The sequence below is a fragment of the Onychostruthus taczanowskii genome, unplaced genomic scaffold (genome assembly GCF_017590055.1).
Source record: "Onychostruthus taczanowskii isolate IOZ18803 unplaced genomic scaffold, ASM1759005v1 scaffold7, whole genome shotgun sequence".
Taxonomy (NCBI): Eukaryota; Metazoa; Chordata; class Aves; order Passeriformes; family Passeridae; genus Onychostruthus; species Onychostruthus taczanowskii.
In genome coordinates, this window is record NW_024504786.1 from 16632676 (window position 1) to 16646162 (window position 13487).

Consider the following 13487-nt stretch of genomic DNA (forward strand, 5'->3'; position numbering starts at 1 on the left):
TGCATTTGGGAATGCATTTCCTGAAACTGTTAACTGACTTGACAGAACAAGAGTGGGGCAGAGGGTGGGTAGTAAGAAAGAGGCCTCTATAACATTAGTCCTTCTTTAGTAAACAAATTATAGTTTTAATTATAGTCTTGATTCACAAAGAATGCCTTTACCTCTCTAAAGATGACAGCCACTGCAGAATACTGAACGTCCTGTGACTACTGAATATTCTTGGAAAAGCTCTGATTTTGCTACTACATTCATCAGGTACCTGTGCTTAGATACTTAAATTAGGTCTCTTGGCATTGTCCTGTATTTCAAATAAACCAAACACTACCAGCTGTGATGCCTTCAGGACAGTAAGATAATTGGGTCTGGGGATGCAGGAACAGAAGACCTGCAGAGGCTGCCCTGCTCAGCCACAGGTGATACAGCACCTCTCAGCCACAGGGCTCGTGGCAGGCAGGATGTACAACAAGAAGTACATGGTAACAGCCTGGGAGAAGACAGCTACCTTTCCTTGCATCTGCTGTCTGAGAAGAGAAAATGTTACTTTCAGACCATCTGATTTTGATGTCTTTTTCTGCCCCACTCAAGGGCATGCTGCTTCTTAGGCAGTTCCTCAGCAGGGGGACGAGCAGTACATGCAGAGACTCTCCAAACTTTGTCACCAACATTCACAAAACTACTTGTTCTTCCTGTGAGTCCACAGTAGCTCATGTAAGATAAACTACTGCAAGACTAGGAGCTTTAAAGAAGTTGCAAGCAAACATTTTCTAAGCAGTATGACTGTCTGTTCCTGTTTCATCTGAGTCTGAAAAATCCACAATGATAAACAGGAAAATTAAAATACAAAGAGAAAACTGTTAGTGGAGACACTGGACTTGAGCCTGCCAGCAAGCCCAAAGCACCAGCAAAACAGTGTTGGTGGAGCAAGGACACTAAATGAAATGACACTTGAAAATGTTCAAATTTACACTGTGTGTGTGGGGAAGGAAGACAAAAGGAAGGCAAGTCAAAGGCAGACAAAGAGGTGCCAGAGAGGGGCAAAGAGCATGATACATTCTGCACTCTAGGCAATCAATGGAATAATGTACATGTGAGTTAACTCATTAATGGTTCCTGGAGTGAATTGTAGAGATTATGAAACACCAACTGACAAGCCTCTACAAAGAAAATCTGTTTAGTAAACGCAAAAAGAAAAATCACAAACAAACGCAAGTTGGTTTCAACATTTATTTATAATTCAGTGTTCAATTCATAAATCAAGAAACAAAAGCCAGGGTATCTTTTTAATCAAGCTTTTGCTTCTCACAATATATAATATAAGAAATTGAACTGATAGATCATTTGTTATTGTTATGAAACTAAAGGCTTTATAATCTTAAGTGGAGTAAAGCAGACAGCAATATGTTCATATTAGAAAGTTCCTACTGTGAGTGAAAAATGGATTAAAATTGAGATACTGTTTAGTAAGACAGATGAATCTGTAGTTATTTTTGGCTGTGAAACTGCTAGAACTATACACAGCACTGGGAGAAATCACCTTGCCAGTTTACCCTGTGTGTCTGTGTTTGGCAAACACAGCCTGCAGGGTGTGTAGTCCGCTTGCATGCAATCAGATCTCTGACCTGAAACGTGTACATTCTGGAACATTAATTGGCACAATTAAAAAGTTATTTAGAGGATGAGCTTGGAGCAAAAAATGTTGTTGCTTCTCAGAATCCTGAAACACAACCTGGACTTCCTAATAAGCCATTTTAACTGTTTGCAGAGATGTTATAAGTGTTCACTGAGGGGGGAAACTAATGATCAAACCACCCATGCAACACACAAATCTGAAGAGTCCAGCATGTGTCAGTGCAAAGCAAATTTATTCTATAAAGTGACTAGTGTGAAAAAGAATTAGAAAGGATTATAAAAATACACTACCATATGTTGTAGTAGTTGAAAGTGATTAATCCAGTTCTTAAATCCTATTTTAAACTCCCTTTCATTTCTGTCTATAGAAAAATAGAAGCCACATCGCTTTGTTTGCATGCTATGTAGTTAATTACATCTTCTAAGAAACTCTTTTAAAACTAAATGTAATGTTTAATTACAAAATGCTCTCCTTGAAAACAGTTAGCTTGTACATTGATTTGTAGTTCATTAAAAATGCTTTCTTAATTATATTTCCAGCCAGAAAATACGCAGAGATTAAAGAGCCTATAGAGAAGTTTTGAAATCACAGCATGAATCGTAACAAGAAAGTTACACTTCAAATAGTGGACAACTGACAGCCGCGACCACCTTTCTGTGATTTCAAAACTTAAATTGCAAAAATAGTAATTGGACTGCAGCGTTCACTGTACCATCTATCTGTATAACATTTTTTATAGGAGGAGATTTGCAAGGACTAATTAGAAGGCAAATCAATTGCATCAAAGAAGGGCGAAGCTGCCCTCAGCTGCGGGGCTCAGCGCGCGGGGTTCACGGCCAAGGGCAGCCCGCGCTTGGGCTCGTAGGGGGTTGTCCTGGAAACCATGCGGATGCAGTCGATGACAGGGCACACGCTGAGACACAGGGTGCAGCCTGTACAGCTGTCAGTCACCGTGGGCAGGTGGGTTTCGGGATCAAACCGGATAGCCTGCAACCAGGAATAAACATTATTGATGGCACGCGCAGGAAGGGTCAGAACGGCTCCCGTTTGGTGTCTGCATTTCCTGTGCTGCAACACTTGGAGACATCTTGGTGTGATTCTGCACTGCAGCTATAGCAACTGTTCCACTGGCAGGGAACAAAAAAACCCCCTCTCCAGACACTGAAATTAGAGAAGTGGGCCAAATTATACCTCGGCAAAAGCTCATGGGCCACAGGGGCTGGTTACAAAAGGAGGGGTTTGCTCCATGATATTTAAACTCCCACAGGGTATTTCTCCTTGAAGTAAAGCAAATATTTCCTAACATAGCAATGTGCTTGGGTTATTGGTTTAGAGGAGACACCAGACCACACCTGTACAGCTTCAGCACAATGCCCATCACGAGGCATTCTTTTGACTTTTATTCTCAGCACAGCATAAACAATCTAATTTAATAAACAGCAGAGAAAAGCACAGCTTATTGTGCTTTGTGTGATTACTTTTCTTTGCAAATCTTCGAAAGGAATATCAGAGTTTGGGGCAGGCAGAGCTTGCTTTAGTTCTCACATTCCATGCAGTGAATCCTCATTACCAATCAGGGTGATAAGTGTATTTGAATGTGAAATAACAGTTGCAGTCTCAACGATATAAGCTCCTGGTTATAATGGAAATGGCAATTAAAAGCAAAAACAAAAGCTTCACGCAACCACAAATGTCAACATCTAAGCAGCAAGACTGGAAAAATAAAAAAAAATTTGAAAGCACCAGAAGCACTGAATAGCCACGTTGAAGAGTCTAGGAGGGAAAATCAGGCCTGAAAGTTGAACTCTGGCAAACAAGCAGTGCCTTAGCGAATCTCCCTGATCACTGTCAGCATCTGGGGGAGGCAGGGAGGTGATGGGAAGTACTGGTGCTGCTGCAGGTTGGCTCCTAAGGCAGATTTGAGACATTTGGGGTTTCAGTTCTACGAAGGCACAGAAGTTGCTGTAGCAACCAGCAAGGGCACGAAGTCTGTAGTAGCTGCTCTGGATCTCCGAGTTTTACTTTAGCTTGAGCACAAAGAGAGCTCTGGCTCGTGAGTATTTAAGGAGGACTCCTTTCTTTCTCTCTCCCTAACAACAATGCACATCTTGAAAGGGAGTTCAAAGAGGGAGAGCAAGTCAGGACTACAGTGCTGGCTTTAAATTAAGGAAAGCTTTTCTGTTGGAGTCATACAAGGTGACAGCTGTGAAGAGCAGCATGGATATTTCTGAAACAAAGGGAAGCATAAAGCAGATGCTGTTTTGAAGGTGAGGGGGGTTGTTGTTGATTTATTTGCAATTAAGAATTCCTTTGCAATTCTGTTCAATTAATTTCTTTTCAATTTCATTAATTAAATAAGAAAAAACATTTTTCTTTTGTGCTTAGAAAACCTGGAGGTTTAAACTTTGGTTCTTTTTGTGCTGATTTTTATTTCCAGTTACAGAAAATAAAATTTACTAAATCTAAATCCAATCTTTTGCTCTCTAAAGGTTATAGGAAAAATATAATTCTCCTGAAAAATCTGATGTAAGGGGAAAGGTGAAGATTGCAATGTCAAGAAGAAATTTAGACAGTTAAAAGGCTACTGTAGTAATCTATTTTTGGAAAAAAACACCATTAATTTTCTTGTATTAGTGGAAAAAACTTTTGCTCTGACATACTTGTTTCAAATGTTGTTGATTTGCAATGGAAGACTTCTTTCTGTGACTTTATGTAGCTCAAGTCATCAGACCTATTATTGGTTAGACTGAATTCAAGGCAAACAAAACTCATGGTGTCCAGAGGACACTTGGTGCTCAATTGAAGTATTTTTTGACAAGCTCTTCTCAGGCTAAGATGTATAGAAATATCCATGTAGAAATTATTGCTTGCTGCATATTGGATTCCATGAAAGTTATGCTAGACCATATTTTTATTTTCTTAAAGAAAATTAATCTTCCTGTACTGTCTTTTTTACTGCAGACCAGTTCATCAGCTCCTGTGGACATGGCATGGATTGGCACCTAGACATGCTGATATATTTCATAAAACTTGCTACCATATTGAGCAATCAGAAATACTTTGCTGCAAATAGGAGCCTCAGCTCAAGACTGGGCCATTTTCTGGTCACAATGATTTCTGCAAGCTTCAACCTGCTGCTCAAAAAACCCTGGCAGCTATCCTGGAGAAAGGATTTGTAACTCAGTCAAGATCAAAACAAAACCCCATCTGCCTGAAACCTGAATTAGTTTGGTTGCTCTGAGGGAACAAGACCTGGGTTTTTTAAAAAGCATTTGGCAGTAAGACCAACCCATGTCTCCCCACATCCCCTTGGTGGGAAGGGATGTGTTCTTCCCTTTCTCCCTCATGAACCTGAAAACCAACAAGAGCTTCACTTGCTGCCATTCTACTTGGGGCTCCTCCATTTTCTTTCTCTTAAAAAGAGTCCCAGTTGCAGTCAGGGCCCTGTGACAGTGACGTGGTCTGTGCAGCCCCCCAGGACCAGCCATGCTCCGGCACGGCTTGTGAGCCAGAGCCTGGGAGCATGATGGGTTTTGAATTCAACATTTTAGGCATCTGTTTTTACCACCTGCTCATTAACAGAAGGTGAATTCTTTCTTCCCAGCAGCAGAAAGATAACTCATCGTGCCTTTCTGCTAATTACAGCTGTGCTCTTACCTGGTAGCCAGAATCATTACAGGTCATGTAGCATTTGCCACAGTTGATACACATTTCCTCGTCAATCAGAGCCACAACTTGCTCTGTGTTGCACAGATCACCATATGTTCCAATATACTGCAGTGCTTTTCCAATTACATCCTAGGGGGAAAAAAAAAGTTATTGACTCATTTATAAGATACCTAGGCAGTCTCTACAGCTGCACTGGAGCGCTCTCTAGTACTTCAACGAGGAAGATTTGGCCGTGCATTTTGATGATGGTTAGGATCTTTCTTATAAATTTCCAAATGCCTGACCTTCATAGCCCCTGTAAAATACATTTTCCTGCATTTTCCATGCAGGAACATTTTGAATGTAGGCAGTACTAGAAGTATGCATTGTGTACAAACACGTTCTACAAACAGGGTACACATTTAGTACTTGATTTTGCATGTGCTGTTGTTTTGCCATGATTGGGTGAAACTTCAAGGAGCAAAATGGAAAGTAAACAGGAGTGACATGCTCGAATCAGATCATCTTTGGTCACTTCTCACTAGCACAGATTTAAGAACTCACAGCAAGGAAAGAAAAAACTGAGAAAGAACAATAATAGCTCTTCTCTCTTTAGCAAGGTGCACAAATGACATGATCATCAATTTATTCAAATACTGCACAGAAGTATGGTCTGGCTCTAATCCTGAAAGATCTGTTAATTTCACAACATGCTGCATCAACCTTACACATCAGTGCTGCAAAAGGTGTATGCCAGCACAGCAGACACCAAAAAGGAAAGCTCTGCTACATAAATTAAATGCAGAAATGTTTCCAACCTTGTCTTCCTAGTCTGCTAAGAACTTGAAAACCCAGCACTACTTTCTGAGAAAATAAGGTCTACTTGGTGTTCAGCATTTGTACAGTAGTATCTTTATGCAAAGAGACAACTTTATTTTTTCACTGGATACAGTATTAGGATCTATGAAGTTTCTCCTAGTGACTGTTGAGCTTGAAAATTCAACCAAATTCTATGCCCAGGAAGAAAGACTGGCAAATTGTACTATTTCCTTGTTCCAAAAACACTCAAATGTTTTCTCTCTGCCAAACCCCATAGTTGCTGCCATGTGAAATACCTTGGTTACATTTATTCAATAGTAAAAGCCTTCCAGTTCTTCTCAGCAACATGCAGAGAACATTAATGCTCTTTAGCATAAAACAGCTACGGCACATTGCTAAAGTCAGCATGATGAGCGTGGACAGATGACTGTGAGCAAGTTATCACAGCTTAATGAGTTAACACTCATCACTCGAGCTGTGCAAGCTGATTTTATGCATGGTCCAAAATCACTGCAAATTTGAAGTAAAATCTGTTTGCTTAAACTACTGTAAAAGGTCAATTAACTACTATGAAAGTGTTTCAGCTCATGCATTTTACTAGAACCATGCTTGCACACGAAGCCCTTTACTGTGACTCCACTGATGAACTATGGTAACTAAATCAAATGTGATCTCCTAGGAACTGCTTACACCCCCATCTTTTAATTTCCAGTCCTTAATCAGAAACATTAATGGATTTACTGGATTTACAGCAGTTTTCAGGTGTCTGTAGTCTTCTGTGTCAGCTGTACTGTCAGAAATACTGTACTGGTAGACTTCAGCTCCAGTTTGTTTCAGCTCTCATGTAGGCTTGTCAACGACAAGCCTTGAATTTTGAACCTGCTACAGGTTTCAAAATACACATGTTTTTGTGTGATCTGCTGGCCCCAGCAACACTAAGTATCCTTGAGCCTCTCTTGTGTGTATACAGCTCTCAAACATTCCACTGCCACCAATCCACGTCGCCTGCAAGTGATGAGCTGTGTGCTCAAGAATCTAAAGAAATTATGTAAAACCTGCACAAGATACTATTGAGTAGCTTTCCACTGCCTCTCTGTGTTGCAAAAGTATCAACAGGGGGAGACTCCTGATAGTGAAGAGCTTTTCAGTCTAAAAAACCATATGTTTAAAAAGCATAGGTAATTTTCTCAGGGAGGTTCTGGATTCACAGTTATATTCTTTAAATATTGTTTGGATGTTAGCAAAACCCACACAGCTCAAGTGGTTTGCAGAGATGTACTACTCCAGTAACCATGGAATGGAGTGTCTTGCTTATGAGAGAAGATATCAAGAACCTTACAAGATGTTTAGCCTAGGAAGCTGATGGCAGAGCAGGAATATAATGTCTTCTTTATATATATACATCAGGGAGGAAAAAGGGCTATTTAAGTTAAATGAAAATGCTGGCACAAGAACACACAATTGTAAGCCAGCCATTAATAAATTCAAAGCTAGAAATTAGAAAAGGCTTTTTAAATAGGAAAGGAGTGAGGTGGTTAATGCCCTTCCAGGGCAACAGCTGGAGGAGTCCAAGGTTTAAGGTAGCATTAGATAGCTCAGGAAATGGTTGCTTGAAACATGATCAAAATTGATTTTTCCAGCTACAAACTTACAAAGGGAATAACAAAAACAATGCATAAGGCATGGTGATTTCTGCATTTTTAACCAAGTCTCACTTCTCACAGCTCACAAAAATACACTTTTGGGGACTTAGAATCCCAAATAGGGAGCATGATGGCACTTTAGAGGCCTGAAAGTGATTCCAAAAGACTGTGTCAATGATTTACTACTCATTTACACTCATTGGTGTTGTGTCTTTTAAACACTTCTTTCTCTCAAGCAAAGACTGTATATTTATTCATTTGCAAAGTTTCAAGACATTATTGGCTAAAAAAGCAATGGTACTTAAAAGATGTTCTGCAGGTGCACTCTTTTACAGCATCTCAGAGCTTCTTGTTTTCTCAAATCATAAATGCTTGGAACAAAATAAACAGTGCAGCAAGAAATAATCAGCTTTCACTGTTTAAAGCAGCTTCACTCCAAACAGCAACTGTCTAAAAAGGCACTATGGGATTCCACACTTGGTAGATCTCAATGGCCTCCAGATCAAATTTGCACTGTTTACAGATTAATTTTTTTTTTTTTTTTTTTTTTTTTTCCATGTGCCAGACCTGCAAACAGAAGCCAGGTTCTGAAAGTCAAGCTGTGTTCTTTCTGGCTCATGCATTAGCAGCAGCAGCAATTTAAAAACAAAAACAGAAGAAAAACCAAAACAAAAGAGCCCAAAAAACCCCAAAACTGGAAGCTAAATTTGCACCTCTGCAACAGCAGGGACCTAGAGTACTCTTTTTGATTACTGCTGTGCTGTCCTCCTCTTCTCAACATAACTGAAAAAAACTGGGAAAGGAATGTAGTCCTGCAACTGGAACTGTCAGGGAATTCAGTTGCTATGGAGAGAATCAGAGCAGAATCCATTAGTTTTATGTTACTAATGAATACAGAAAAAAAATTCTTTTTGTCACTAAGCTAAGCAGATGTGGGTTCGAGTATAAACAAGAAGATCTGTTCAGCAGGATATTAGTTTTGCAATTCTACAATAGGTGCATTTTAATGTTACTGTATCAACCATTTTATGATGATTAGCTTTTCATTAGTCATCTATTTGTAAATACACTTCATGGTTCAGCTCTGGTCCTTGTAGACCTGCTGTGTCCATCTTCATGCAGATGCTTTAGTAAAAGACCATGCTGTGTTCTAGAGATGATGAACATCACAGGCCTCTGATTAGAAAGCCTTTCACAGTGCAGGTACTGCATGTCATGAAGCAAGTCAAAGAGAACACACATTAGAAAAGCACCTGCCTTCCACCTGACCATTTTTGGCAATAAAGGTGAGGCATGGTCAGAGAGCGAGAGATGAAAAGAAGAAACGTTAGAAATACTGTAATACTAGCTAAAGTGGGCCTTAGAAAATAATTCAAATCACAGAATCATACCATATCATACAATATCCTGAGTTGGAAGGGAGACCCATATCACTGAGTCCAGTTATTGGCTGTGCACAGGACAATCCCAAAAAATCACACTGCTTGCCTGTGAGTGTTGTCCACTTAATAGAACCTTTGTGACAGAATTCAATATGGTTTCTATAATGAAAATTATGCTTCTTGTATTGATCACAATTCTTTATGAAGACTGTGAAGTAATAAATTAAGAAAAAACCTCTTAAAAAACCAAAACCCTAGTAATTTTAATGTTTGACAGAGGCCTTGTGACACAAGAGAGCTCTGAAATTAACTAGCCATGAAGTGGCTAAACAGAGCAAAAAATAAAGGGCTGGAATACAGTGATCAATGTTCAGAAAAGGTAAAATATTAGCAGAACAAAGCGTCTCAATTTTCTGGTTTAGCTATGATGTTGTTTGATATGCTTGAGTGTGTTTCAGGAAAAGCTTTGAACCAGAAGACTGTAGGGCTGATACAAGTTTTCATTTAAACTAAATTAAAATCCAAGGAACTTGTAAGTATTTTATAGAACTAGATGAACAGGTACTATCACAGTGAGAGAATGCAGTTCGACAAGCAGCTTATCAACATAAGTAACTTTTGCTGATCTTGCCAATAGATACATTCTAGATTGAAGAAAGCTGCAAGAGAAAACAGGGTAGGAGACACCACTGACAGCTCATGGAACTGTCCTGATCAGAGGCAAACAAACTAGCCCCCATAACTACTGTAGTGCTGTTGTTCCAATTAATCAGCCATGATGTGGAATATGCAGTCATTCCAGTGTTACCCACAGAAGCATAGTGCCCCGGAGCACTGGGCAATGATTAATGGGATAACAAGTCCAAATGGCAGATTCTGCACTAAGGATAGAGTAACACCAGGCAGAAACACAACCAGAGCAGCTCTGCAGGAAGGGGTCTGGGGTGCTGCTGGGCACAGCTCGGTGTGGCTCAGCGTTGTGCTCGGACAGCCCGGAGGGCACAGCTGTGTCCTGGGGTGCAGCAAACATGACACAACCAGCCAAAAGAGGAGAGCATCCCACTGTGTGCAGCACTGCCCGGGCCTCGCCTGGCAGGCTGCCTGCAGGTCTGGGCACCACCACTTCAGAGCCACGTGAAGGTACTTGAGTGCCTCCAGAGCAGGGCAACAAAGCTGAGGAAAGGGCTGGGATGTTCTATGAGGAGCAGCAAAGGACTTTGGGCTTGTCTAGCTTGTAGTTTGCCCTCTACAGCTTCCTGAGTGAGAGAAATGAGGAGAGAGCTGGTGATCTCTTCTCCCTGGTATTCAGTGATAGGACACGTAGGCATGGTTCAAAGCTGTGCCAGGGGACAATGTTCACATTGGACAGCAGAAAGCATTTATTTACTGAGAGGTGGTCATGCACTGGAACAGGTTTCCCAGAGAGGTGGTCAAAGCCTGTTTAAGAGGAATTTGGACAAATGCTCTTAACAACATGCTTTATCTTTTGGTCAGTCCTGAAGTGGTCAGGGAGTTGGACTAGATGGTCATTGTTGGTCCCTTCTATTCTATTATATTGCTGAGGCACTTGAGGCAGTCCTTCTGCCACAGTCAGAGTGGGGAGGGAAAAAGGAAGTTTGGATTTCTAGAATTTCTCCCCATATCTGAAGACTAAAATTTACTTAACCACCATGTATAATGAGAATATTCTCTGAGGTACAGTGAAGAGGAGAGGCGAGGCGAGGCGAGGCGAGGCAAGAAGAGAAGAGAAGAGAAGAGAAGAGAAGAGAAGAGAAGAGAAGAGAAGAGAAGAGAAGCATGATGGGCTGTTGCAGGGGAGATTATTTCTATGATTCATGTTTGAGTATATACTTGGGAGAATCAGCCTTAGACTCCCATAAATTAGGGGAGACACATGCATAGTTTCACTTGAAATATGCAACATCTCCACATTTATGATGAAGATTACAATATGGTCTTTTCCAGGCAGGCAAGCACAAGGTAAAACTACTCATGTTAAACACACAAATACATGCCAGGAAGGATCCAAATGGTACAAAATAGTTATGGCAAAATAGAGCTGTCCTTACTTCAATATTCCTCACCTCTCAAGAGACTTTTAGAGATTTATCACAGCACTGGACTAAATGTGGCTAATGCTTCCTGCAGTGCTGGCTTTTAGATGAGTACTTGCACATCAGCAAAAAATGACTTGCATATATGTATGTGCAAAAGACCATGTAGTAAATGTACCTTGTAGCAACAAGGGTGAAAAAAAATTCAAACAAAAGGAATTTAAGCTTGAGGAGCTCTGTGGATATTTTTCCAGGAGGTGGAACAGCACATCATGCGCCCAGCTAAGAGAGTTATGCCAGAATGTTTGAACTACCAAACAATATCTCTACAGCAAAGCTTCCGGAAATAAAAAAAGGAGGAAATAAAATAAGCAGATAAATGGTGACTGAATATTGTGGTATAGGCCCCAAAGGACAAAGAACTAAATTATTAGGAAGAAAAACATGGGAACATGTAAGGAAAGAAATTAAAGCAATAAGGAGGCAACCTGAGGTAGGCAAATACATCTGTGGGAGCTGTACCAAACTGCAACTGAAAAGAAAAGATCCAGGGCACATAGCCACACAGAGCACAATTTCTAATATTACAGACAAGCGAGAAAAGAATAAACAACTCTGCCAAATATCAAAATATGCAGTTTCAATTAATATTGAAAAATAGAGAAAATAAAGAGAAAAGCCGTAGGAAAAGACACCCAAAAATAAATTAGATTTTGGATAATTACAGAGGGGTTTTAAATTGACCAATAAATGGCAATTTGACAGCATGTGGAATTTATATAAGTGCTCGAATTTAGATATCACCAACCCAACAGCCAATTAGATGAATGAGAAAATTTTGAGGAGACATCAGGAAATTTGTAGCACCCCCCTAAAAATACAGCCAGACAATGCAGGGGTCACATCTCTTTCAAGGGCACCTCTCTCTCCTTTAGGTACAGGAATGGGGTCTAGAGTGTCCCCAGTGCATGTTCCTTTTCAGGCTGAAAAACCAACAGTCTCTCTGTCTACATAGGGAAGGTGCTCCTGCTCTTTGATCATCCTGTCACTCTCTGAGGGCTTCTTTGTTGGGTCTGAGTTTGTCCAGGAGCTACTATACATCTCTGTAGGCCTCCAGGAATTTTCCCTGACTTCCTCTTTGTTGGGGTGCATCACCCCTGAGCTTGGAAGAGGTGATTCTTGGATATTACCAGCTTGCTTGGGCCTCTCTTCCCTCTAGGGCTTCCTTTCAAGGTCTTCTATCAAGCAGATCCCTGAAGAGATCTATTCTCACTCCTCCCTGTGACTGAAAGTGCTGTTTTTTTCCCCATTTTAAAAGGCGTTATCCCAGAGGCGCTGCCACTGCTGCTGATGGGCTTGGCCTTGGCCAGCGGTGGGTCTGCCCTGCAGCTGGCTGCCAGTGGCTCTGTCAGGCCCTGGGGAGCTGCCAGCAGCTCCTCACAAAAGCCACCCCTGCAGCCCCACCTCTGTCAAAGCTTGCTGTGCAACCCCTCTCACTGCAGGTTTTGTCATTATGGTGAGCACATTCCCTTCCAAAGAGATGGCCAGGCTGAAAGACTGACAGGAGCCAGCTTTGGCAGCGCCTGTCTGCTTGAAAGAGCTGCAGGGTGAGGAAGATGATGCCCTGATTTCTCTGGCTGAGAAGCTCCTCAGACACCACTCAGACGTATTCAGTATCTGTGTAAACCAGTGTTTGTGTTTGGGGGAATTAATTTTCCTCTTTCCCTGCAATGGGCTCTCTTTTCTTCTTTTTAATCTATCTCCTACTACTTGGATCTTTTTTTTGCTTTTCTACTTGGAGTTAGGCATAATAAATTATTCACCTCAATTTTAAATTTTTTTTTTTTCTGGCCTTCATGTCTGTTTTTCCCTCTTGCTAAACTTTTCCCTTCATTCAGTTTACTTGCTTTTGGATGGTTATCAGTTTTTTGGTTTTCTGCTGTTTTCAGAAGCAAGCCATCTCATTGAAAATGCAGTTATTGGCTGTTGCTTCTTCTTTCTCTTTTCCCTACATCAATACTCTCCCTGCAAGGAGAACAGAACCATGAAACCTCTGAGGTCAAGCAGGCTTTGAAAATGCTCATCATAGTGAGGAAAAAAGAGTAGATTTCTGTTCTTTGGAACTTCTTGTGTACATATATATATATATATATATATATATATATATAAGAGAACCTCAGCACAAGAGGACGGGAGGGGTTTTCAAAAGTGTGACATAAACCAAAATAAGCAATCCAAAAACCGGAGAGAGGTCTACAGAAGTGGCAAACTAATTAAATTAAACAGGAAGACGATTCAAACTTTCTCCTTG

General features: G+C 40.7%; 1 protein-coding gene across 2 annotated transcripts in view; it reads right to left on the reverse strand.

Annotated features, from left to right (window-relative positions):
- Window positions 1-1210: 1210 nt before the first annotated feature.
- Window positions 1211-13487, reverse strand: part of DPYD (dihydropyrimidine dehydrogenase) — a 336532-nt gene continuing 324255 nt past the window's right edge. For both annotated transcript variants that reach the window (XM_041421778.1, XM_041421779.1), the window contains 2 exons: window positions 5288-5428; window positions 1211-2617 (listed from right to left, as the gene is read on the reverse strand). In XM_041421778.1, the coding sequence (XP_041277712.1) occupies window positions 2447-2617; window positions 5288-5428 (312 nt within the window). In that variant the 3' untranslated portion in view covers window positions 1211-2446. The remainder of the gene's footprint in view (window positions 2618-5287; window positions 5429-13487) is intronic.